Source organism: Chaetura pelagica, unplaced genomic scaffold (assembly GCF_000747805.2).
Source record: "Chaetura pelagica isolate M959 unplaced genomic scaffold, ChaPel_1.0 scaffold232, whole genome shotgun sequence".
Taxonomy (NCBI): Eukaryota; Metazoa; Chordata; class Aves; order Apodiformes; family Apodidae; genus Chaetura; species Chaetura pelagica.
In genome coordinates, this window is record NW_009952441.1 from 130,343 (window position 1) to 157,641 (window position 27,299).

The following is a 27,299-nucleotide window of genomic DNA, read 5'->3' on the forward strand; positions in this document are numbered from 1 at the left end:
TCCCCACCCCCGTTGCCTGCTGTCCCCGGCTCATGTCCTGCTGTCCCAGACCCGTGTCCTGCTGTCCCAGACCCGTGTCCTGCTGCCCGGGACCCGTGTCCTGCTGTCCCAGACCCGTGTCCTGCTGTCTGGACCCGTGTCCTGCTGTCCCAGACCCGTGTCCTGCTGTCCCAGACCCATGGAGCTTCGGGTTCCCCCGCTGCACGGGGATCTGCTACCCCGAGACACGGAGCCCCGACCCCCCGGTGCATGGGGGTCTGGTACCCTGGGGCACAGGGACCCGTTCCCCTGGAGCATGGAGCTCTGGGTGCCCTGGAGCATGGAGCCCAGCCACCCTGGGGCACGGAGCTCTGGTCCTCCCGGTGCACGGAGCCCAGCACCTCAAAGCAGGGAGCCCTGGTACCCCAACATACCTCACCCTAACACTGCAGTGCACAGACCCTGGTACCCCTTTATGCAGAGCCCCAGTCCCCATCCTGAAGAGCCTCCTTTGGTACCTGCAGCGTGTGGAGCTGTATCCCTGGTGCCTGGGGACCCTGCCTGGCCCCAGCCAGCTTAGGAAAGGAGCCCCATGCCCCGGGGTTACACCTGCACCCCCCTTCACCCCTGCCCAGGGGACTAAGCTACTTCCTGCTTTTCTGTCCCTTGTCACCTCTGGTGAACCCTTGGAATGGAACTTGGTGTTTGTTAGAGCCGTTGGTTTGGATCACACTCGTGGGGGGTGATAAGGCCACCAGTCTGGGTGTCCTCAGCAGCTCCTGGTGTCACTCCTTCCCCCAGCAGGTCAGGGCACAGCTCCTATCTCCCATCTCCTGATGGGTGAAGTAGCTGTTTGCCCACGCACAAGCCATTGTGGGCAGGAGTGCTGAACGAGGCCAGGGCTGCTCTTACATTAGCAAATACCACCTGGACCTGGGCCAAATGTGCAGAAAGCAGAGGCAGTTCTGGCATGCAGCTCTCCTGGCTGAGCTCAGTGCCTGCTGCTGATAGCTGGGATGGGAAGAGCTTCAGCTCCACACCCTCCAGGTCGCCGTTGGGACCCGTCTCCCAGGTGTGTGCCAGCAGCTGTCCAGGTATTTTGCAGTGATTTGGTGCAGACCCCGTGGGCTGCAGCAGCTTGGTGATGAACACACAGCTCCTTTCTCCTGCTCTTGCTGGGCCCAGTCACTCCCAACAGCCCCGTGGGTCCTTCTGGCACAGGGGGAACAGCTGAGAGGATGGGAAGCTGGTCTCCTCTCCAACTTAGCAGTGACAGGCTCATGTGCACAGCAGGGCTCAGGAGACACCCAACTCTGCCCACATCTCAGCATCCCACACATCCTGTGTCCTTGCATCGTTCCCAGTGCTTGGTGCAAACCCTGGGGAATCATTTGCTGCAGGCTGAATCCTCCACTGCTCTACTTTCTTCCTCATTCATCTCTGGACAGCAAAAGACACCTGGTGAATGGATGTTTGCCTGAGGTGCCAATGGAGATGAGCCAAAGGCCAGTGCCAAGGTTGCTCCCTTCTGGTGAAGCTCTCCACTGCCACAGCCAGCCCGTGGAGGAGGTCAGCATGTCTCCTTTCACAACCATTCCCTTACAGACTAAGATTTTCCCTGAAGTCAGATTATCTCTTTGGCACCAGAAAAATCCTCTCTAGCAGCTGTTCCAGTGAAACAAACACAGACCAAGCACAGTCTTCCACTGGAACAGGGGCTTCCCAACACCCTTGCTCCCTTGGATGAGCTGGAAGGGTTTCTCTTGTAACCTTACCAACCAAGACACTGGACAATGAGCTATTCCAGCAACTCCTCTGCTTCCTGGAGGACAGAAGCAATGGAATTTATCTGCCTACTCATGGAAATAAGCAGGAGCTGGGAAAGGGCTCTTCTGCAGCCCACCTGCAGTGCAAACATCTGGCATCCCTGGAGGATCTGAAGACCTGGGCTCTTTATCACACTCTTCTTGCTTGTGACTCTCCTACAAAATCACCACCATTACTATCAAAAGACACCAGATCATGTTTCTCAAGGCTCAGTGAGGTACTCAGGCCCCTCATGCCAACAAACCCCAGGCAAACCAGCCCCTCTCACCAGGACGAGCTGCCCAGGGCTCCCACCCTTCCTCCCTGGGTGAAGCAGCAGCCGGGGGATCTCACCTCCTCCCATGTGGGATCAGGCCTCTCAGACACCATCAGTTCTGACAGGAAGAGCAAAAAGGTTACAGCAAATCTGGCTTCCAATGATTCAGCTGCCAGAAATCATGCCTCATGCCAGCTCGGGTTTAAAAACAACATTTCTTAGGTCTCAGTCAGAACTTCACCTCATTAATCCTCCAGTTCAAAGGCTGTGAATTGCACCTACCAGTACAGACTGGTTTTTTAACTTCCCGAGTCAATTACTTTTCCCTGTAATTGTTCAACCTTTCAAACAACAGTGCTGACTCCTACTGCAATTTCCATCTGAAAAGAACTTTCCTAGGACCAATTTCCAAATGTGATGTCAAAGGATTTTGGTTCTGGAATATCAGCAGGGATGTGCCTTGGCATCTGCATGGAGAGGCTGAGGGCTGTTCTGTGCCTGCTGGAGGAACCACCACCTCAGACCTGGTGCTCCAGAGGGTTCTGTAGCAGGGAGGACAGTGGCTTTGCCTCTCTTTTGGACACAATCAGTGATGTAAAAGCACTTTGAGATCCTGATATGAGAGTTGTTATTAGTTGGTGAACATAGAAACTGGGGGTAGAAAAACTTGAGAGTGAACTCTAATCAGGCTTAACCAGGCAATTAGAGGAGCTGTGCTGAGTATGGAAGTTTCTGTTCAGTTAAGGATTTTAAAACTTCAGTGTGAAGTGGAACAAAATGCCCAAAAATTTCAACACACCCCACAAGGGGAAACGAGAACTAAAATTCCCTTTCAAATCTGCTGGAACGTTGCACTTCAATTCCAGCTTTAGAAACACATGCACTTTAAACCCATTAAAAAAAAAACAAACAACACAAAAAACAACAAAAAAACAACAAAAAAAACCAACCAAAAAAACAACCAACAAATTTAAGATATCTTATTTCAACAGCAGAAAAAATGCAGCTCCCCAGCCAGCTCCCTGGGCTCAGGACTGAAGAGTCTGTCCCAGATAACCAGCTCACTTTGTCCCCCCCTAAAGGAGGTGAAAGCACCACCGGCCGGCTCTGCCCTTCCACAGCATCCTTGTCTGCACGGAGCAGAACCCAGCACCTCCTGCCCCTGCAGCAGGATGGACCAGCCCCTAGGAGAAGACACAAAACCCCTCTCTCTGGCCAGCCTGGCTGAGCCAGGAGGGGATTTTGAGTCGGCTCCAGAACTGATGGATTTGGCACACATTCCTCACCGCTGGCCAACGGGCCAATGGGCTTTTCAGCCCCGATTCCCTTTGGATGAGAACTGTGCTACCAACCTCCACATCACCCAGAAGGGCATTAAGTGACTCCAGGAGGGAAAAAAAAAGGCATGGAGAACCACATGCCAGCTGGCAGATTGGCTCTCTCAGGAAGCTGGATGGCAAAGGGTTTTTTACACTCCTAAGAGACCACAGGCTTCTGGCTGGGGATCCACCTCTATTTAGGATTCCTACAATCCAAACTAGACTCCAAGCAACAAGAAAACTATAAACGGTGGAAAAAGGATATAAAGAAAACAGGCCCAGGAATGCAGCCTGCTATCAGTGTTCAAAGCAGCCAGTTTCCAAAAGGGAAAAAAGACCCTCAAATGGAATTTCAATTCTTCCCTTACAACTGCTCTTAAAAACTAGCAGTTTAATTCAGGAGGCACCACTGTGCTGCCTTCTGGGCGTGTATGAAAACTCACATCAAACACTATCAGAAGGCAAAAGTCTCATTCCAAATATCATAACTGCTAAGAGAAATGGAAAACAGGCCACTCCAAGTGCAAAGCAGTTATTTGGACACTGAACAAGCAGAGTAACTCTTAAGAGAGTAAAAGTGCATGTAGTTTGTCAAGTTTCCCAGTGCTGAGGACAACAGCAAGATCCCTGGGGAGGGATTTCTTTGCTTGCTGAAGGGGCTGCGGCAGCTCCATGGACAATAAACCACCTCCCAGCACTGCCTTCCCCTCCAAAGCCCTGATCCAAACCCTTCTCACCTGCACAAGGTCATTCTTCAGCTGCTGAAATTATTCCACACAGTGACTGCAATGACATCCTCACTGGAATAAAGAGTATTCTCCAACTCTGGGAGATCCTCTTCTCGATGAGACATCAGGAGGCTCCTGGAAGCTGCTCACCATGCCTGGGAAAGGCTCAAGCTGGTGGGCACTGAGAACTGCCAGCATCCCCGAGCAGTGAGTGTTCCAGCTTCAACAACCTCCTTCTTGGGGATATTAGTTCCAGTTCCTTCAGTAAAAGCCCACTGTCATCCTCAGCACTGGCCTGGGAACTCCATCTCCAGACACTTCCCCATACGTGGGCAGCGCTCGCTCCCCATCCAAACTTGCCCATTTTCACTCCTAATCCTCCTTTCCTCGGGTTCCCATTTCCATGCAGAGCCACGTTATCTCCCATCACTGCACTCAATACAGTTTGCAGAGCATTAACCTTAGCTCTAAGTGTTTGGAATTGATCTTCTAGTTTCCAATTCCAGTGTTCAGATCCCCAAATTGTTGGTCCACAGAGACTAATTTGCCACCGAAATAATCCATTTGTTGCTGCAGGATTTGAAGTCAAGGCTCTGTTTTTGCAGCCATGGACTGGAAATGCAAGAGGACTTTTTTTCCACGATTATTAGTTACATCAATTTCAGAAGCTTCTCTGCATGGAGGGTCAGATGATAACACAGCCTCAGGGGCAGAGCAGGGAGACTCGAGAGGCTGAGCTAATTGGAAATTAAAGGCAAGAAAGAAATTCCTTGGACTCTTAGCCCAGGGAGATACTCAGCTTTCAGCATTTAGCAGACTTATTTCAATGTGAAGAAAGCAACATCACATAGAAGCAGTCTTAGACAGACATCACCTTGCCTTTCCATCTTCCATCTTGAGAAAGGAAGCCACCAAGAACCCAGCTCCACTGCTGCAGGTCCCTGACTGGCCAGTAAACCCCCCTAGACCCACTCTGCACTGACTGCTCTTGCACCCACAAGCCCAGGCAGGTCCCACAGGCAGCTCCTGCTGAGCCAACACCTGCCCCAGCACAGGCAGCTCCCCAAACTGAGCAACTGTCACCTGGACCAGCTTCAGATCAGAGGCTCAGGATAATTCTCCAAGGCCCATCTGAGTGTTTTTGAGGTGCCCCACAGCAATGATGTGGGCTGGGACTGCTGGTCCCTGCTGGTGGACACGGCCCTGGTTCCCAGTCCAGGCTCTGGCCTGTCCTTGGGCAGCTGTGTGGGCGTTAAAAATAATACAGGGGAAACAAAACAAGCTATTTTAAACCCAAGTCAGTCCCGTGATCTGGGAGGTGGATTTGTGAGACTGTCCCAAAGCCAGGTGTTATTCAGTCGCTTTACAGGTGTGCACAGACACATGATATCCTGTATTTCTGATAAATTATTTTATTTTTCTTCATTAGTTCTTCATCTCACGGCTTTAAAATCTGTACATCTTTGGGAAAGGCATTGATTTAAAATTCTTCCTAGCAATCCAGCTGTAAAACTTCTTACTCACATTTAATAGAGTAGCTGCTTCATGTTAAGCTTTGATCTCTTATAATAAATGGACATGAAGCAGACAATAAACAGGCATCAAGTCAACCCCTTTTAGCAGCCAGCTTTCAAGTGCAGAGTTTACATCCAGTCTCCGTGCTCTGAGAGGTTATTGCAATGAGGAATGAGGAGTTTGGGTGCTGGGAAACCAAACACTGTGTGTGCCGAGAACAGGATGGCTTGTCCAAGCAAGTCACACAGAGGGAAAGCAGTATCCTTGGAACTGCAAGCTGTGAAGAAGACCAAAGTGGTAGGCAGGCAGGGGACAGGGAGCAGCAGGCACCTGGGATGCTCCTGATGTGCACACTGTAAATGCTGCAGACTGAGAAACATGTCTGGGCTGGTGCCCAGCTGCTGAGCTGTGACCCTGTGGTGGGATCTCTTCCTAATGTTCGCAGCAGGTCTGGTCAGAACCCTGGGAGGGCTGAGGAGGACTTTGAGGGAGCTGCAGCTGAGGACTCCCTCCTCTGGTGGGATCTCTCTCTGCTGATAACAGTGAGCTGCAGGGCTCGGAACAATTCTGGGAGACAAAAGCACTAAGGCAGAGGTGGACCAGACCCAGAAAATGGGAAGTGACTGGTTTTCTCTGGTCTCCTGTGCTGGCAGATGCACATGACTGTTGCAGGTCCTCCTACAGCACCACTGAAGAACAGGCTGATCAGCACCTCTCAAGGATTGAGCTACCCACAGTGTCAGAACAAGGAGAAATGTCATGGGTGGGTGAACTGGAAATGCCTTGATAGGCTGGACAGACAATTAGGAGCATCACAAGGCAGCTAAGAAATTTGGACTGGAGACAAATGGCATTTGCAGATGCACAGAGATTCAGAGGCTCTGCCAGCTGAGGAAATGTTGGCTGGGATTTCTGAGGTGGAACAGTGAGAGCCAACTCAAGAGCTGTTCTTATTGCAATCTTCTAGGATTATCCAGCTTCATGAGATACACACTAGGAATGACTGTGGGGAGATTACAGGTAGCATAAATCATGGGAGTGGAGAGGATGAGAGCATGTGGGATAACAGGAGGCTAAGGACAAGCAGCTGAGAAGTCTGTAGTAGTTAGACAGAAGCAGAGCTCTCAAGCCAGCCCCAAGCTTTGCTTGGGACGGAAGGAGGGCTGTTTACAGGTACAGAGCACCTTGATTTTCCCCAAAGCAGCACAACACCACGTGGAGAGGGCATGTGCACTGTAGAACACACTGGAGGGGTGGACGTGGGGCTGCTGGTGGTGCCAACAGCACGTTCAGGGTTGCTTCTTGCTTCTCCCCTGAAGCCCCAGAGTGACCTTGCTCTGTTTTGTTCAAGACACTTTTATTAGCAATAGCTAAAAAGGGTGTGGAAGAGGCTCCAAAGCAGAGGAGAAATCTTCAGTGTCCAAGCGTGCAAAGGATCCGTGGTTGCTGTGAGCTCTGAGTGCTACACCCGGGCTTGGGGAAGTCTGCACAGGAATTCCTAGGAGAGAGAGCACTGGAAACAGGGTCAAGAGTCAACAGCTGATGTAAACGGGCACTTCTGAGCCTGGGGTTGGCTGGGCCCAGATCATGAGACTACAAGTGTGACTTACACCGTATTTGGATCCAGGTTTTTGGAAATGAAGGAAACCTTTTAAATGAGCAACTGATCCCCAGCCCCTTAAGAACATCCTGCAGACCAGCAGGAAGGTAACAAATGAACAGGATCCTCAGGTTTCCTTATAGCATTACTTAGGGAATGTTTGCAGCTAGAGATGGAAGGAAGAGTGTTCTGCTCCCTGGACCCAGCCCCTTCATCAGGAACAGGAGGGAGCATCTGTTTGTCCCCAGAGATGCACAGCAGCCTGGCTGTCCAACTGCACCCAGTACTTGTAAGTTTAGGAAGAAAGGAAAAAACAAGCTGGTGTCCAAAGGGTTCACAATGGAAATCAAATGTTAAATCAACAAGTTACAGGCAAACAAAACAAGGGCAGTTTGGGCAGGGTTTTCTGGCTGCTGTAGGTTTCCTGAACACTTCCCCACAGCTGCTGTTGGGGCATCCAAACAAGCAATGATTGGAGAGAGCAGGTTGGGTGGAAGGAGCACCAGGAATGGTGCATCCACAGCATTCCTGAGGTGGTGGCAGACCTGTGGCTGTCCAGAGAGCTTTTCCAGTTAAAACAGTCTTCACTGAAAAGTTACCATTTACGGAAACAACAGAGGAGGCCAGGCTAGCCCCTGAGAGCCAGCAACATAAACACTGGCCCTTCTGGAAGAGCAAACAATGATATCATCCATACATCACACCCTGCCTGCCTAACCAGGAGTGCCAACATGAGGAGACATGCACTGTAAACCACATGTCCAGTCAGGGATAGCTTTTCTGGGTAGCCCTGGAGGGCTGCAGGGAAGATCAGTGAGGCCAAACACACTTCTTTGGGTCAGACTTGGGTGGAGTCAGGCATTTCCCCAGCTTCTCACAGCCTGGAGGAGACCAATTCTGTTAAAAACAAACAAAACATATACAGAAAGGTGATTCATACCAAGTATCTGCTGATCCTCAACCCAAACCAACCCCTTTTGAGTCTTACAAAGATGCTCTTTATGTCCTGCCTGAAAAATGAAACCCTTCTTGCAGCTGATGCTCCAGGGCTCATCAGCTTCCCAATTCCAAACACTGTTCAAAACAAGATTTAGGAAAGACTACAAATCCTTCTGCAGTAGATTATTCCCCTTCTGGGTTCCAGTGGTCTCTCCTGTACCAATGCAGTCTGTTGGGGCTCTGGTGACCTTCCTCTCTTTCCCACAGTAGCATGGAGCAAGCAGACCATGAGGGGAAACCCCCAGTTTTCCCAGGATCCAGAAGAAGAGTTTTCATTCTTAGCACTAAGATATCCATGCACTTCCTTGCAGAAACAAGCAAAAAGCAAAAGGCCAAGGGCGTTGAGAGAGATAAGGATGCCAGTATTTTAATAAGCATTTTGATGGCTGAATTAATGAACAGATGGAGTAGGAGGCATTTCTGAGACAACTACTCCAGTGCATGCAAACCAGAACTATCTGCCTCCCTTGACTACCTTTCTCCAGCATTTTTACAACAGAGAAACAACATCAACCTGGAAACCCACCACAAACCTCAGCTTCCAGAGGGATTAATGACCAAGGAAATTTGGATAAAATAACTTTTTCAAATTCATTGGGGTTTTGCCATAAAATTTGGGACTGTGCTAAGGGGGATGGCAGGGGACTGTTCCTGTTCTGCCTTCTGGAATTCTTGGAGTTCATTCTTTGTCCCTCCCTCAAGGTCTATCCATCCATGGGAGATTCCTGCTCTCACCTCCTAAAGGTCAGTTGAGCTCTGACCTCCTGCCTTTCGTTTTGCTGATTTTTATCTTTCAAGTAATTTACGTTTTCTTGGAATAAATTCTTCCAGAGCAAAAAAGAAAAGCTTAACCCCAGAACAAAACTACCAGAGCGGGTTCCTGTTGCACACAGCTGACAACAGATGGCAGTGAGACACCAGGCATCTCTGCAGGAGCAGCCCACGGAGGGGAGCTGTGCTGGAAGGCACCTCACTCACTGCACCAGGACTCCGGACGGTTTAAGAACAATTAATGCTGATATCTAAATCCATTTCTCAATTTTAAAATGTACAAACACTGCTCGGAATTTCAAGTGTTTGACTGCTCTGTAGAAACAACAGAGAAACAGAGATTTTGAAAAAAAAAACAACACCCAAATTATACCTCCTTTAGCCTCTCAGTCCAAGTCAGTTTTCCTGCACCCTGAGGACACCATGTGTGCTGCAAGTCAGACACGCGGTCAGGCCAGCAGGGCTGCCCTGCATGGAGCAGTTTCTCCTACACTTCCACAGAAGGAAAACAGCAGAACTGACTTGGCAGGAGCTTTGTCTCCACTGCTGCTGGGATTCACCACAGATGGGCCAGCAAACACTTCCCTGCCCAGGAGGGCTGATGCTGCTGCATTTCCATCAGTCCCCAAACTGCAGCAGCTACAGAACGATCCACCTGCTTTGCTCGTGGACAAGTAAAGACAATTCTTCTCCTCTGTTCCATATCAAATAAAGAGGTGACAGAATTTAGAAGACATTGTTAGGCAGAGTGTCAGCAGGTGGTATTTCATAGACTCACAGGCTGGGATGGGCTGGGCTGGAAGGGACCTTAAAGATCACGTTGCTCCAAGCCCCATCCAACCTGCCCTTCAACACTGCCAGGGATGGGGCAGCCACAGCTTCCCTGGGCAACCTGGGCCAGGCTCTCACCACCCTCACAGCAAAGAATTTCTTCCCAATGTCTTTATCACCTCCCAGGAATGATTTAGGGCCCAATCAACCCCAGCAATTCTGTAACTCCAAAAAGATTTGGTGATCTTAACTTCTGGTCTCAAAAGGCAATCATCTGGTACCTGTTTTATTTGAGTCTTGTGACCATGTCATCAGCCTGCTTGGAGTTTGCAGAGTAGAAAACTCAACATGTAAAAAAAGTTTCCTGCTGGAATTTGAACATTTCTCCTGGGATTAGAAAAACTCCCCAGCCCACCAGGGAGGGCTTCCTGCCCTGAATGACCTGCTTTGAGCTTGGTCTACCATGGTACCGGTCATTATTTGCCTCTGCTTATAGACCAGGGAGGCATAACTGGACTTGGCCAAGCCCTGGACATTGCCACAGCCAGAGCAGAAGGGGCAGCCCATGGTTTGCAAAACTTCTGCCCAACTAAGCTAGAACAAGTCGTGCTGAGGGAGAAAACTGTCTCTCAACAGTCCCAAGGAGATGGCTGGGGGGTGTGGGATGAAGTATGGGACCTCCAGTCCAGCACTTTTTTCCATTATGCAATCCAAAGACACTGTCTGTTGACAAACAGAGCTGCCAGATGTTTTCACAGCACCTACACACGCCGCCCCAGGCTCGCTGAGAGCCACAGAGTGTGCCTACAATCCATCAACCACTTCTGGAGCTGGAGCTAGCACAGAAGAAATGCCTTCTCAGTGAAGGTCTCTGGCAGCAGCCAGGCACTGGGGAGAGTGCCTGAACCCAAAAGGTCCCAGAGGAGAACAGAACTGTGTTTATTAAGGGAGAAGCTGAATAATTAAAGAAAACAACACAGAAACAATGGCCCTTCAAATCTTTTTCCTACTTAACATCCAAAAATAAAAAGATGTGACAAAGCTAAAAGAGATCTTTGCCTTCTTATTAAGGAGACACTGCTCCACATTTTGTCCTCTCCTGTCTGGGTGGAGATAGACCCTAAGCAGCAGGTATTGACTGTTTCAGATTATTTCAGCATCTGAAAGATTTTGCCTGTTACTATTTTATCATCTTCAGGCACATCCCCTTAGACTACACACACTCATTTGGAAACTTTACCCCTATAACCATCCAGCTTCTCTCCCAGGTTCTCAACAAACCAAGCAGCATTTGACAGAAAAAACAAACTGTGACTTTCCAACATCTAATTTGAAACAGAAAACAGAATTGAAAATATTTATCATGTTTCAAGCCATAAAGACTTTGGAAATGTCAGGCAGGGGTGGAACTGGAGGAGACCAAGCAAGATACATCACTAAAAAAGAGCCACTGTCCCTGTCCCACCACTCAAAACACAGAGGACTTTTGACATTTGCAGAAGGGGATTAAAAAGGAGAAGGATCTACAGCTGTAGATACTGCCATATCTCTATGGAAGGAAGCCACAGCTTATCACAGCATCTTGGTAGACTCTCCAGACCCAACCCCCCTCATTTCGTACGACCCTTCCCACGCCGCTGCATTCCAGGGGTAGCAAACAGCCCCCTCCTCTGGGAACAGCCAGCACACCTCCCTTCTACACCCCTTCCCACCACGAGGTGACATATTTAAGCCTTTACAAAAGACATTTTCAGGTAAGGATTCCCCAGTGTGTCTGTGCTTTGAGGGCTTACCATCACAGCCTTGTCACACACGTTGAGCTGCGGCTCCCCGGGCACCATCGTCACCTTGTGCTGCTGCACAACAGCAGATACTCGCTCCATAACCCTCTGGTATTCATCACTGGCAAAGCTGGGACGTGGAAAAAATACAGATGTTATCAGTGGGGCTTCATACATGGCATCATTACAGTGTCCACACCACTAAGCTAGGTCTGAAGGCTTTTCCTGTGCCATAGCAATGGAGAAGAACAGGGAAACACGCAGGTGACACTAACTGGGGGAATAACCATGGGGGAATGAAACATCTGGGCTGACAGAGTCCAGCCTGCCTGGGCTTGGAGGCTGCAGGTCTGAGAAGCTCTGCTTCAGGCAGCAAGGACAGCAGATGGTTTGCCCTCCCCAACAAAGCAGCACATGGCTCCTGGGAGATCATCTCAGTATGGGGCTCCAGCTTCCAAACCCACTAGTCCCAATGGCCCCAAACAGCAGTCAGGAAGATATGCTGCAAGCTCCTGTTGATTTCCCAGGGGAGATCCTGTTGGCAAAGGCAGCATGTACAAAGAAGGGTGCTTCTGGGGCTGTCCTCAAGGTCTGCCATAAACAAACATCAAGGGAGGCTTCCTAACCACAGGACAAACACCCTGCCAGACACCTTAGTACATAACAGGTTTGCCGAGGTGATCCTTCCAGAATTGTCACCCCAGAGGTCACCCAGCTCTCTGTGTGTGTTTATCCTCCACTTTTTCAAGAGCTTTTCCATAACGTGTGCATCACGTGGAGGCATTTATTGCAGGGAAACAAAGGTAATGTCAATACTTTGTTTTTCAAGAGTGCTCTCAAGCTAAGGGTTTCAAATGCAACCGTTGGTGAACAGAACTTCACCATCACCAAGATGAACTAATATTGTGCAAACAGGAAGATGGAGAAGAAGAATAGAAGTGACTTGTCCAAGACAAGAATACCTCCTCCATTTCGCAACATCCACCCCAGGGTTCTGCCCCATCTGCATTCTTCTGTTACAGCTTTATTATTCCAAGCTGGGACCCATCTGTCATGCTCCAAGCCCTCGTACAGGGTTATAAATGATCAGATTTTTATCCACTTCGTTACTCCAGTAGGTACTTGTTTAAGTGGTGCAGGGTGTACTTCACTATTTCTTCAAGTATTTCTAAGATAGAGGATGACTACCCAATGATCTCATTTTGTCCATCACATTAAGAGTCACTTCAAAACCAGAGAGCAGCAAATTGCTTCTGAAGATAAAAGAAACAATGCAGCTCAGGCCTGACCTCGGGCTCCCTTTGCTTACAGTCCAAGCTGGCCACCAGCCCCACACTCCAGCTAATTTCCTTCTTTGAAAAACAATCACATCTCGAAGCCCAGTTATGTGCCAACAGTTTCCAGTAAAGCCTATAAATATCACATCTCGGCAACCATCCAGAGAGAAGCTGATTGTGGGGATGGGCCTGAGCTTTGCTGATAGAGAACCGGAAGGGAATTGGAAATGACAAGCTCCAGCAGACTAATCTGTTGCTCTCACACCCAGCTGGCTGCATCCTAGAGGAGAGGCTGTCACCAGCACTGGCTGTGGGACCCCAACCCACCACCCTGACACTCAGACTGCACTTGCAAAGCTCCTGCATCTGTTTGTTCCTCTCCCCACGAGTCCCACCTTAGCTCTCACAGCAGCTGGCTCTGAAGACCAAGGGAGAGGGAGAAGTTTGGGAGCTGCCAAAGGCCACCCTGGCCTCACACTCTGAGGAGGACACCCAAGGCAGCAATCTTGGCTCAGCCAGGGTTGCATCCTGGTGGCAACAACGGCCCTTCAGTTTGGCAAGATTTTATCTGCAAACCCAGCAGGTTGCTTGGCAGGGAAGCACAGCAGGTTTTTTTGAAAAGAGGCAGAGAGGGTTTCATGTGAACCTGTGCTGACATGCAGGGGAGAGGAAACACGGGAGGAACCACGGAGAGAAAAGGCTCCAGAGACAAACACATGGAGGAAACTGCCTGGATCTGCAGTAGCAGGGATGCAGGCAGTGCTGGGCATCTGAGCTGGAGGCTGGGAGAGTTAAAGCCTCTGTGCTCCAGTGATGGCAACAGAGACAAAATGCAGTTGAGGGAGACAAGTATGTTTCAGTGGTTTAGATCTCCAAGGCCCCTATTGTGCCAGGATTTGAAAGCTCTTCCAAAGCCGAGCTAATCACACTTTATTAAGATCCTTGTATTAAGGATTAATATGAATTAATCCATATTTTAGTCAATTGCTAGAGTCCAGCAGATACACTAGATATCAAATCATGTAATGCCTCCTACTGCTGTTCTTGAAACTATCTAATGTGTTTATTTCTGTCACATACTTGTGTCATCACTCCAGCATTTATGATCTTCTTTTGGAAGTGGACCCAGAAGATAAAATGTTGCAGCTCACTAATTAAGCTCCACAGCCTCTTTGCAAACATGGAAGTGCTAAAGAGACAGCCCAATTTCATCCATCGAAACAGCTTTTCGTACATAGGATTCCAAATGAGCCATAATCTGGACAGACCAGTGGAAAACACAGCTGTGGTCTGGATGAAAGAAAACCAACGTGTTGTCACCACTGCTGCTTTTTGCTCTAAATATGCCAGTCCTGTTGCACGGAAAAAAACCACAACACCTCTTTTTGCTATAATCTTAACTACTGCATTTATCCACAGCGTTGCTGCTCGTTAGCAACCTCAGCCACGTGAATGCTGCAGCATAACAAAGTAGCTCCAGTCATTTAAATCATCTTTCTTGCTTTAATTCCCACGTTCAGGCCACTCCTGGCTTTTTCAGCTAGCTCAGCAGTGACAGGAAATCTTGGCCTAACCTCAGCTCCTGGTGGTTTTGAACTGCTCTCCCCTGCAGCTTCTACACTTTTAGATTATTTCAGCATTTAGCACAGGCTGAATGACTTCCCCAAAAGCACGAGAGAAACTGCTTGGCACACATAAAAGACTCGCCCTCCTCACAGAAGCACAAAGCTGGCTAAAGCTAAAGAACATGTATAGATTATGCTCCAAGTCCTACTGCTAACCTATAAACCTTGTCTCAGTAGGGCTTAGTGCTCTTAAACTGGCTAAACCTGTTGACACCAGCTTAAAACATCCCACTGCAGCTGTCTTCCTTGTGTCCAAGCACTGACAGTGATGGGCCCCAGGGCTGGAAGGTGTCATTCAATACTGGGAGATCATCACAGGTCGTTGTCAGATTCCTCAATTAAACCCATGGACTATCTTCCCCATGCAGACAGTATCTCCATGCATAGCAGGGGACTTCAATGCCTGCAGGATGGCACCAGCCCTGGGGCTGGCATTCTGGTGAAACTGGAATTACAAACATGAAGAAACAAAGCCATGCTGCTGGTGGGGGTTGGTTTTCCTGTCTTGGCCCCATGGAGATTCCCATTCCTCTCTCTGATGGGCTCATGTTTTGCTCATCAGACCCGTTTAGCTCCACCAAGTGCACCAAGCTCCAACATCCACGCAGCGATGACCCCCCCTGGGAGGGGTTAAAACTGTCTCCAGCCCTACTCAAGAAGTACATTTTGAGACAAAATCCACAAGAGTGCCTCTAATCTGTTTGCAAGATGGGGATAATCACTTCATGGTGATCGGTGTTGTTAACGGAGCTGGGAACCTCCCTGCCTCTTCCATGGAGCCCCATGGTTTCCCTGAAGGCAGGGACTGTGCTGCCAGGGCAGGGTTTGCTACAGCCTCTGTTCCAAAAAAAAAAGATGGCATTATCTATACAGGTGTTTGGGCATTATGGTCTGCATGAAGCTCCAGTCCTCGTTGCCTCCAGGGCACGCTGCATTTTGTATTCTACTTCAACCATCCTGCAGAAGGAGAGCTGGGAATAGCACTGGAAGAATGAGAGGGTGAGCAGGTGGTGTTGTGAGGAGTCTGCTAAAAGAGATCCCCCAGCGTACATGAAATTATTCTACGCTCAGAGTGAGTGAAGGAGTGGACAAAGTCCAGGGTCATTACACTAATTGACACTTTACCTCTGAGAAGTCTCTGGGGATCCAATCAGGGCTGGATCTCAGCGCCAGGTCCCAGGGACAGGTGTGGCCTGTGCTTCCTTCATTTACTGTAATTGTGCCTTGGCAATCTGTTCCCATCTCCTCCTTCGACAAACAACTCCAGTGTAACCTGCTCTGCTGTTAACCCCACCATGTCCTACCCTGAAATTCCAGTTTGGAAGGAGGGGGGTTTGTCTCACCCACTGTTTTCCAGCTCCCATTTAATCTTGCAGTAGTTGGAGCCTTTCACCTCCAGGTCTGAAGCACCCAGAGCTGTAAGGAGAGGACGATTCTCTACCATCATAAATACATCCTCATACAGATCAGAACCACAGCAAGTTAAAGAGCATTTTCAGCATCTTTTTACATCTAGATTTTGATGATTGACACCTCGTCCTGATGATTTACACATGGGCACACAGGTGTGTCTATCCTGGGAGTGACAGGACCATGAGATTTCTGTTACAAATTCTTTTTGCAGCTTTGGCATCTGCCTCAAAACACTCTCTCTGTCTCAGTCTGCAGGGGGTGTTTTGTTACTTGGATTTTAAGCTCTGCCAGCTTTTGCTATATATTATTATTTGTGTTCTTCCTGACTGGCAGTGAAGTGTTTTAGTAAAGATATATGTAAACAGTAATCTGTGACTTGGGTAATAAAACTGACAACTGGTTGTGAAGATGTTACCAACAGATAATTTCACTGCATCCGTTACATACAGTCTGAACACAGAACCAAGTTCCCTCTGTGGTACTTGTGGACACACAATACCCCAAACATAACAGAATTTAGTAAAGAAAAAGACCTGTCAGATCTTGCAGTTCTGCTTTCTGATCGATTTGGTGACAAAGGCACCCCATGGGCTGAGTGTTTATACAACTCAAAAACCCCTAGTAATTACATCTAGGGAGGAAACAAAATGGAAAAGACAAGGGGTGATGAGCACTAGTTGTTCCCAGGGAGATTCCAATTGGACACTAGAGGTAAAGGTTTCACCATGATGACAATCAAACATCAGAATAGTCTCCCAAGGGAAGTGGTGGATTCCCCCACATTGGACAGTTTTAAGTTTCAGCTTGACAGGGTGCTGAGCCAATCCAGACTGAGAAGCATCACTAATCATCTTTCAAGGCGAAGGGGGCAAACACAACTGTGTCCTTTGGCAGAAACTGGGGTGCAGGAGGGGATCCAGCCAAAACCAGAGGGGCAACAGCAGGAAGGAAGAGTCACAGCCCTGTTGGGAGGGTCCGTTCCTAGAGGGAAGGATGTGTGCAAAGCCTTAGGTGAAGGGGAATGTCAAAGTGCAGGGTGCCAGTGCCACATGGCTCAGAACTGCCAGTTGTGTCTTCAAGGTGATGACAAGACCTGCCTGTAATTGCCTGACCAGTTTTCCACTGCGTGAAAAGAGCTCCTGTGGGAGATAAGCTTTTGCTGATACTATTTCCAGGCAGGCTCTGGGAAATCCAGTGAACTGTGTCAGGAAGAGAGAAGACTTGTCCTGCTTTAACAAAACCTGGGGAACTGAAAACTCTGCATGCTTTCTCTAGATCCTGAAGGACTCACATCTTCAGTGATCCCTTCAGCAGCCAGTTCTCCAGCAAGGGCTGAAAAAGGCTCATCTCCATGTTCTGTGATGAACTGAAATGGTAGCCTTGAAAAAGTCTCTCACTGCCTGTCATACAGCACCTTGGTGTGCACCATGTCACAAGCTAAAGACTGCTGAAGTGAAAACGCCTGCACATCAACACCCTGCAAGTCAAGAGTGTTGTCACAGTTGACTGATTTCTAGGCTGCTCTGGCTCTGAGGTCCTCTGGGATCCTAAAGGGAGCCCAAATATATAAGCAGTAAGTCAAAGTGTGTGATGCCTGCCCTTCACACCCAGAAATGAAACCTCTTACCAGTGGTTTTGCATGTGACCCTGCTCCAAACTGATGCAAATCAAGTCATACAACAGATAATAAACATAATTGAAGGGAGAAGAAAAGGCTGTGCTAAAATAAGGAGTAAATGAAAGAAAAAAAGAGAGAACAGGTCTCCCTTCACAGCAGCAGAAAAACTAATACAATCCACTACAAATTTAAGAAGGCAAAGTGGCAAGAGTAGATTGCATAGAAGAGGGAAAGGTACGAATAAATCAGGGGCCCAACACACATTTTTCTAAAAGCTTTGGCAACATAATGAAGCACCAGAAGAGCCAAGGTGGTGACAGAGCTGAAGAACCCACCCTGTTCCTTCAAGGCTGCCTGAGGGGTAGCAGAGGAATGTGGCCAGGATAGACTGTGCACACAAAGACCTGGGGCTGGAACACACCAGCATGAAGGGACAGAGGGAAATGCTGGATTCCCTTCTGAGAAACATCAGTGTGGGGACTCCCAACAGGCTGTCTGCCAAGGGGGGTAATTAAGCTAAATAAAAATACACAACAGTAACAGCTCCATGAATGAGGATAATTTAATTACCACACTCAATATAGGAGACCCACTTCCCAGGAGTTTTGTGACCAAAGAGAAGACAATAGCAACAGAATGTGCTGCAGAAAAGGAAGATTCGTTTCCTAGAAGAGGCTTTCTATCAGGGTCTGCATATTAAACAACAGCACAGCTCTCCATAATCAAGTCATAATCTTGCCATAAAATTCCATCAAAGCAACAGCTTGTGAGTGTCCAAAAATCAATGGAACCATGTGAGAAATGATTGCAGATGTAACACTGGAATTCATTTCAATGCTTGATTCATGGTGGTTGTAAGGAGCAAGTGTCCTGCAAACACCTGTTAGGGAAGAGCTCCTCTCTCTCAAATTCAGACTACAGCCACTTAATGCCACCCATTTGTTTTTTTTTTTGGAAGAGGAGATCATTTCTATATCCACTCATCTTCCTAAAATAAAACAGCTGTTAATCTGAACAGGGCAGAGTCTCACCTGGAACCCCAACCCAGCAGCACAGTTTTACTGAGCCGAATTTAAAATTTAAGAGCTGCAGATTTGCTTTTTTCCTTAGTGCTGAAATGCAACAGGAAGTGAGAGCTAAGGTGCTGGGCTTCTGAAGAGCTTTATCCACTGCTTAATGTACCTCTAGGGTACTCGTCTGTTAAGTGAGAGAGCAGTGAAAATATTTTTCCTTCCCTTCTCTCTCTAGAGCAAACACTTGGTGGACAGCACAGGCTCAGTTCTTTTGAAAGTAATGGAGTGAGTTGTATCCACTCAATTATTTAAAACAGTTGAGTAATTGCAGTCCTGTCAGCTCAGAAAACATCTCTGTTAAAGCTGCTGCACAAAACCCTTTCTGTGCAGGCAGACACAGCACCACTGGTTTTCTCTTTATTTATTTCCACATTCTCCAAGTTGGAGCCTCTGTTGGGGGACCAGGCTGCACATCCCCTTTTGCAGCTAGTTTTGCTGCAGGGTAAAACACAGTCAGGAGAAAGAAGAAGGGAGGGAGGGATGGAGGTGGGGACACCTTGGGAGCTTTTTTGGAGATGGCAGGTTTGTATGTGAGCTGTGCTGGCTGATGGATCCAGAAATCCTAACAGAAATCTCTCAGGGCATGGTGTGTGCTGGAGATAAACATTACAATAGTGGGCTTAGAGGAAAATGGATTCAGACAGTCCAGAGGAAGCAGGGAACAGGATTGGGCAGAAAGTCCTGTGGCTAAAGAGCCTTTGGAGAAACTCCTTTAGCAGGGGCTAGGAGACTGGAAGGTCACCACACTTGCCTTCCACAGATTCCAATGCACAGAGGACAAAGCACTGCAGAGGATGCAGAGCTCACCAGACACTTCTTCCCAAAACACACAGAGAATCACAACTCCAATGCACACACTCACCAGCACCTCTGCTTTATTCCAGAGCTGCCCTGCCCTCTGTCCTGTCCTGTCCACAAGGGTGTTTTGCCTCCTCCCCCAGGGGTGGCAGGACACAGAATAAGGACCCCTAGATTGACAAGCTGAGCCATGGATACGTGCACCATCCATCTAACACGACTGTGTGAATCCAAGATCTGTTCCTTTCCCTTCACTGCTCTCACCAGAAACAACTTTCTGCCAGTTCTCAAGCAGACTGCAAGCAGCAGCTACCAAGGTACATGAATTCTATCAGCTGACAATGCTGAGAGTGCTCAGGTCTTTGTTAACTGACTCACCTTAGAGGGTACTTCTCTCCAGGGTCCCTCCCCAGGTGGAAAAGCAGTGGCAGGTTAGTGTGCTCCTCCTGTGTATGGGTTGTCACTCCAGAAACATTCTGCCCAGGACAGAAGTCAACACCCTGCAAGGCACAGGACAGAAGTCAAGGTGGAGCAGGGGGAGGAGCAGGGAGTGGCTGATGCCACTTTCTTCAGCATCTTGTTCCAATATACCAACAAAACCCAGAACTAGTTTAAACTGCATCTCTGTGTCAGTCTGCAAAATGGATTCTGATCTGATGGGGTAATATCAGCAGACAGTGGCATTATCCTGACAAAAAAAGCTGGAGCAGACCATACATTTTTTGCCTTATATAAAAAAACAAACAACTCTATAAAATATTCACTAAACAGAAGACAGAAATGAAACTGTTTAATCGTACGAGTTCTGCACAAGGAAAGTATCTGCTCTCTCTGATTTCCATGGCTTCAAAATCCACAGAGAGGATCAAATCACTTGGCAGTTCTGACCAAAAAGCAACAGTCCCAGAGGAGTCTGGTTAATCTGGAAGAAACAGGTGCATTTGCTGATCTGCTTCCTAGCAGGCTGGTACTGAGGTACTCCCCTGGGAATGCAGGTGGGGCTGAAAGGACTGTGTAAGCCTGGAGACATTCCTGTCACTGACATTCCCATCTAGGGGGCCAGAAGTTGGGATTTTCCCAGCAGTAGGTATGAAGGGCAGCAGCAGTGGCAGTCCCCCTTGCTAGCAGCAATGGGTTACAGACGTGGGGGGCCACAGAGCAGGGTGTCTGTTCACAGGCCCAGAGCAGAGCTCTCTGCATCTGCCCCTGGTCACCTTGCCAGCCTGGTCCTCAGCCAGCTGTGGAGCTCCCTCTTCCCCAGAGCCTGGCCTGCAACTCTGAGGGTGAACAGACCCCCTTTAGTGCCTGGGAACAGCAAGAAATGCAAAGCACCAGTTTTCCTGAAGAGCAAACAGAGCAGGAGACCCCACAGACCAGCCAGGAGCAGCACCAAATGGACTTGTTAAGGCTCAGGTTTGCAATTCCAGCTGCCACGCTGGGCTCCTCACAGCACCTCAAAATGCCCCGAGACACAGACAGAGACATGGAGAGAAGGTAAATGGGAATATTTCAATGGAGGTGGGAAAGCAGCTGTAGCATTTGCTTATAAAACAAACTGAAAAGGCTCTCTACAGATGTTGGTAGGATTTGATTGGCAAACAATTTTCTAAAAATATCCCGTGCTTCTAATGAACAGCTGGTCAGTGGAGCAGTTAATATTCTGCTTTTCAATAAAGCAAGAAGTTTAGAAGCCCATGAAATCCCATTTATCTGCACAGAGCTATAGATTCCTGAATCACTGACTGGAAAAATAAGAGAGTTGCTTGATAGGTTGTAGTGGCCCTACCAATAATGGACTTTAAATGGATACAAAAATGATTGACCTTTCCACCTTGTGATGCCACAGGCCTCTGAAACACACAGGGAAAAATAGATTTTACATTTTTTTTTCCCTCAAAAGGAGCAGTTAATGAAAAGGTATCAAAGCCTACATAACATCCAAATTATAACTTGGATGCAAATCAAACAAGCAATTTAATTAAGAGCCTGCTAATTGGTACAATGCTCTTTGGCTGCAAATGCTTCAGTTTGAAAGAAGATTTTAGTCTCTTGGGTATTTATTTATACATTGCTCTGTTTACATTTTATCTCCTGCTTCTTATAAATTCCTTGTAGCCAAGAGTCCAGAACACAGCCCAGGCAACATCCCAGAGACTCCCAGGAAAGAAAGGGCTGTGACTACTTATCTGATACCACTAGCCAAAAGCTGCCTGTGTTTCTAACCTGAGCACTCAATGCCCTCTTCAAAAGCAATTTGTTGGGAAAAAAATAAAATAGAGAAAGAAAAGAAAGAAAGAAAAAGAAAATTAAACAAAAAAAAGAAAATCAAGCATAGAGTTTTATACCATTGATAAATAACTCTCTTTAAATATGGCTGGAACCACCCTTTAAATTTATTTCTAAGGCCTCTTCAGTTTATCTCCACGAATAAAATTGACTATTACTCTTCTTATGTCCTGTGTGACTGCCAATACCCAACCTTCAGGGAGAGCTTAAAGTATTTTCTACCTGCTCATCAGCAAAAGAGCATAAAATAAGAGGTAAAATGATATCCTCACACTCCAAAACAGGGCATTGACCAGCACCACAGAAATTAATACCTACAGATACAGGCAGAGGAGCCTGCTGTTCTGTCCCTTAACTCATCATCCACAAATTTATGTCTTTTTTTTTTGTAAGTTAAAGCATTTTTAGTTGTCAGGGTAGAAAGAGAAAAATCAGCTATACCAGTGAACTGGAAGTCTGGGATCCCCAAGTCTGGATTTATTTTCTTTTCTGGAGCAAAACCAGTGTAAGTTAAATCTGCTTGAGATTTGAGATGTGTTTAGAGACGAGACAATCCCCACTCTGGAGCATCTGGACAATGCCTCTGGTTGCTTGGAAAGTATGCAAATTTGGTCCTGTGTGGTGCTGGGGTGGAGGGACATGTCTAAACTTCTTGTGTATGTCTTGGAGGGGAAAGAAGGAGCTACCCTGCAGGCTGCAGGACAACAGGCCTGGTGAGGAAGGGGACTCGCTTCTGGAAGGTAATTTTAAATCCTGACACCATTTTGGATCATTCCTTGATGTTCATTAAAAAAATATAATAAAAAAAGGTGTGTGGTTTTTTTTCTTTGCAAAAGCCTGAGCTGCCAACATGCCCTATGTACCCCAAGAACACTGCAGGCTTTAGCAATAAATGCAGATGTGCCAGGTTCCCAGCTGGAGCAAAAACCACTCCATTCCACAGGCAGCAGAGGAGCTCTCCGGGCTTCAGGCCCCTGGCACTGCCAACAGGATGGCAACTTCACTCCAAAATAAGGCTAGGTTCTGTGGGAGAAGAGCAAAGGGGCAGCTGTGCCTGCTCTACCCACCAGGATAGCCAAACCCAAATCAACTACTCCTTCTTTCCTTCAAGCTATTTATTTGGCAGCCTGTTAGTAACAACATGCAAGGATCAATAGCTGGACACAGCACTTGGTTTACATGCTGTCCAAGGTCATTTGCAGGTTTACAGGTAACACCCATCAAAGTAGAAAGGTCACTTATGCTGTTGAAGCAAATTCTTGGAGCTTTTCTCCTCCACTATAGAAGCATGAAAGCCAAACCAAAAGATCTTATCTGGAGCACATCAGCTCCATGCCTGCTAAGGGAGCCCACGGATGAGCATCAGATGGCAACCAGAAATAGCTCAGCTCCTGCACCCTGTCTCTTGCACAGGCACAGTGTTTTGCAACCCCCCCAAGACCCGTTTGCTGTAGGAGAAATTCCAGCAATCCTGTTTTTTTCTAAAAAGGACACCAAAACAATCCAAACATCTCTGGCACATCAGGCAGACCTTTCAGTGAGCAGATCTTCCTGCCCTTCTCCCCAGCAACGCTGTAACCTGGATTGTTTTTCCATCCTCATGATCTAGCAGCTAGTGGGTTGCACAGCTTATGCTTTAATTTCCAGAGCAAATGGACCACAGATGCTATGTCAATATAGACATGAGACAAATCCAGCTGGTTGCCAGTTTGGGCTCTGGGCCAAGTGATGGAATCACCACTTGTGTTAACATAAGCCCTCTGGCAATTCGTCACCCTGGCGCTATCCCAGATCCCTCCGACTTGACAAGCGGCTGCGGATTTTGATAGTGGAGCAGCAGAGCTGGGCTCTGTCTCTGGCCATTGTTCTACCATACAAAACCCAGAGCAGCAAAACTGTACTAATACTGGAAAGTGAAAAGAACAGCAGTTAATTAAAGCCAGGGACGTTGTTTCTTGCTGTTCGCCACGGGGCGGGTAAGCGGCCGCTCTCGCTCTCCTGGCGATTCCCAGCAAAAGCCTCCCCAGCCAGAGCTTGGAACGAGCAGACACCTGGAAGTGTGACTGCCAGGCTCCAACCCCGTGGAACAAAAATTGCTTCTAATGTGTTAACCGTCTGGAAGAGACCCCAAAAGATGGGCAGATCAGCAGGCCGCCGGCGGCTCTCAGGCAGAAGCGATCAATGCCTGGCCCAGATGCTCAGAGGACCACAATCAAATGTCATTATTTGTGAGGTTCTACTTGACTTCACATCCCCCTTGCAGAAAAGGCTTTATCGATCCCCTCACGTTGAGGAGAAGGGCAATCAGACAGGATGGGCAGGAATAACCCCTCTGGCATTTTACATTAAAACAATAGGGTCTTCTGGCAGGCACCTACACCAATCATTTAAAGACACAGGAGCCTTCCTGAAAAACCACTGGAGGCTGCTGAGAGGACATTAGGCTGCCAGCAGAAAGGTGGATGTTATCAGCCACTCTCCAAGGAACCAAAGGGCGTTTTCCACATTTTTTTCTTCATTATTATTTCCCCTTCTTGCATCACTGCTCTTGGAGGGCACAAGAACTATTCCCTGCTGCAGAGCCTCAGATCCTTTCTCTTCTCCGTGGCAGCCAGAGAGAAGGACATTTCTCTTCCCTGCCAGCTCATACCTCTGCTCCTCTACAGAACATTGGATCAGGCAGTTCCTGAGGGACTCAGAATCATCAAATGGTTTGGATCAGAAGGGACCTTTAAAGGTCATCTAGTCCAACCCCGCTGTAGCGAGCAGGAACATCTTCAACTAGATCAGGCTTGCAATCCAGTTCAAACTTGGAAACAAACAAGCATGACTTATGTGCTGAAACGATGGATGATGAGAGCAACAGGAGCAGCATTTTATGGCAGACTTCCAGTAAAAGTCATGTGTGTTATGCTGTCCAGGAGAGGGATCTCCTCAGGTTTACCTTAGTTCTAACTTCTGCTCCAACACCCACCACATGCAGCTGTTTTTATCACTGCTGATCTTTGCTACCAGAAGAAAGGTGGTCAACAATAGTGGAAAAGCTTCTGTGTGACACCCACCAGTCCCAGAGCAACAGGGAGCCAGCCCTTGTGCAGGGGGGAAGATTTCTGTCCCACTACCAAACTCTTTTAAAATCTTTTACTACTTAAAAATATATACATATTTTCCAAGTAGAGTTTCCTTTCATCTGTTCCTGTCCCACTGATCACCTCTTGAATGGCAGAGATGTCAAACCATGTAAACATGAGCCACCTCAAAGGAGATGGAAGCCATCTAAACAGACCCAAATAATCACCTACAGGAAAAGTGTCCCAGAGAGTGGGACCTGCTTCTCCTGAGCGAGCCTTCCCTCTATGCTTTCAAGAGATTAACCATCCAAGAATGGAAAATACCCAGCAAACAAGTTCAGCCAGCAGAAAAGACAGCAGTGAGGTATCCTCCAGCACTGAGAAAGACTACAAGAGCTTATGAGAGGAGTCAGACTAGAAAAAATATTGCTCGGGGGGTTAAAAACCAAATAAACAAACAAAAACCAGGCAGAACAGAAGAGCACACTTCATCTTTGTGCAGGATGACAAATTTTAATCCCAGGCCATAAGGCAGAGGATGCAGATCAGGAAGGGCATGTTAATGTCATGGGAGCCTAAGATGACTGAACCTGTGTGCTGCTTGTGTGGGATCTTTCCAGTGTAAATATTCCAAGTGCCATATGGAGGGAAGCATTCCTATCCCTGTGCTGCTTTCCTAGGCTCTGCTTTCTGTGAGCTCTGTCTCTCTGGTACATTTTTATTTGTATATACATACTTGATTGCTTAACTAATTTATACTAACTTATACATGGCTTGCCAGGTTGGAGGCCAAAATTGCACCCATTCTTTCTAGTTAATCCTGGAAGACCTGATAGTCCTAAATGGACACAGGACATGCAGCAATTTCACATTTTCCAATAACAACATGAAATTGTTGTCCCGGCTGCTTTAGTGGTATCATCCCACCTATAAAGTCAAACAAAAATGCAGAGTGTGGGGATCAAAAACAGTGCAAGTTTTCTGTATCAGGGACTTCCCACTCTGTCAATTAACAAGGGAATTTTGAAAGCAAAAGGAGTTTTGTCTAAAACGTGCCATTTATCTTTCAAAATAATGAGATAGTCAACTACCCATAAAACAAACCTCTTTCAAATTTGCATACAGCTGATTTGACACATCTGGCCAACTTCAGACCTCTTACAAATGGCATGCCAACCAGCTCTGTCTTGTTTATTCCAGGTCTGAGTTTGGACCTTTGGATGTAGAGAGTTTTGTATCTGGAAGTTCCATAAATCACATTGGATTCACAATGAAATGAGGATCCATGCAAAAGATTATACCATTAACACAGCCTCATTAGCTGAATTTCTACTGGGATGGAAATCAAGCTTCTTGAAGAGCAAACCTGTCCATGGTCAGAATTACTAATGCCACACACATGGATCTATTTAAATATATTTTTCAAATGAAATGAACAAATTCTGGCAGCACAACAGTAGCCCAATATCAATACAGCTGAGAACACCAGTCACTGAAAGAGGCAACTGTCTCACAAGGTATAAAACTCCTGAAACAGGTCTCAGGACTGTGGAACTGTTCTGCATTCTGATTTATTTCTATTTTTAAACTTGCAAGGCTTGTAATTAATGGCTCAAGGACATGAGAAGAATTGGAACAAATTTCAGCCTCAGCTTCCTCTGCATGTTGTTAATGGCTGGGCTGTCCACTAATGTGCTCCAATTGTACCCACATCAACCACATGTGATCCAAGCTGCAGGGAAGTCAGTGAATTTTTAATCATCTCTCTGATGTACAGTATAATTTGCTGACTTTTATCAGACAGTAGTTAAACAGAGACTAAGAAAGAAAGAAATACTCCTTAATTGCACAACTGCCATTGCTCACAGTAGGAGAATCTTTGAAATGGGTAACTGGTCCCCATCACCACAGCTACACACACACTCAGACATGTCCAACTAAGTTTAGATCAATGCAGATGTTTGTTTATTCCCCCAATAGGTATGGAAGCATGTGCATGTGCTTGTATTACAACAGAGAGCAGTTACTGACATGGGACATGATCTCCCATATACATGCTTCCCTCTGAGCCCACACCCACTCACAGGGACATCCCAGCTCCCACTGCCTCTCACAGGGAAAACCCTCCGTGCAATGCCATGGGTGATATGTGGGCTTTACTCACACACTGACCTAGATAAACACATTATCTCATTTGAGCTGGATAGAATCAGCACTGAGACAGAGCCTGCAATGCATTTCTGAAGCCAACTTTCCTTCTTACTCCATGAAAAACAGAAACTTTGACTCCTGGAGCATTAGAGTCTTAAAAAGACAAATGCAGGTATTTACAGCCCTGAATGTAAATGACTCCCTTGGAGCTGACGTTTCCTTCTACCCCCAGGACATCCCAATGAAAGAAACTGTGCACTTTTACATCCACAAATGTCATCAGCTCTTATTTCTGCACCTGTGATGCCTTGAGGACCCACGATAAGTTAAAAAAGGAAAACAACTAACAACGAACATTAAAAAAAAATCAGACAAACAGCCCCTCCCCAACACCAGCCTGCTGTCACCACTGCTGAGAGCTGTGCCATGATGCATTTAGTT

General features: G+C 47.4%; 2 protein-coding genes across 2 annotated transcripts in view; both read right to left on the bottom strand.

The window, feature by feature from the left end:
- Nucleotides 1-4,132, bottom strand: part of APRT (adenine phosphoribosyltransferase) — an 8,313-nt gene extending 4,181 nt beyond the window's left edge. Inside the window, exon 1 of the mRNA XM_010008448.1 lies at nucleotides 4,119-4,132. Coding sequence (XP_010006750.1) covers nucleotides 4,119-4,132 — 14 coding nt within the window. The remainder of the gene's footprint in view (nucleotides 1-4,118) is intronic.
- A 3,902-nt stretch (nucleotides 4,133-8,034) lies between these two features.
- Nucleotides 8,035-27,299, bottom strand: part of GALNS (galactosamine (N-acetyl)-6-sulfatase) — a 40,278-nt gene continuing 21,013 nt past the window's right edge. Inside the window, exons 11-13 of the mRNA XM_010008419.1 lie at nucleotides 19,729-19,850; nucleotides 11,559-11,676; nucleotides 8,035-8,121 (exon numbers count right to left, since the gene is read on the bottom strand). Coding sequence (XP_010006721.1) covers nucleotides 8,035-8,121; nucleotides 11,559-11,676; nucleotides 19,729-19,850 — 327 coding nt within the window. The remainder of the gene's footprint in view (nucleotides 8,122-11,558; nucleotides 11,677-19,728; nucleotides 19,851-27,299) is intronic.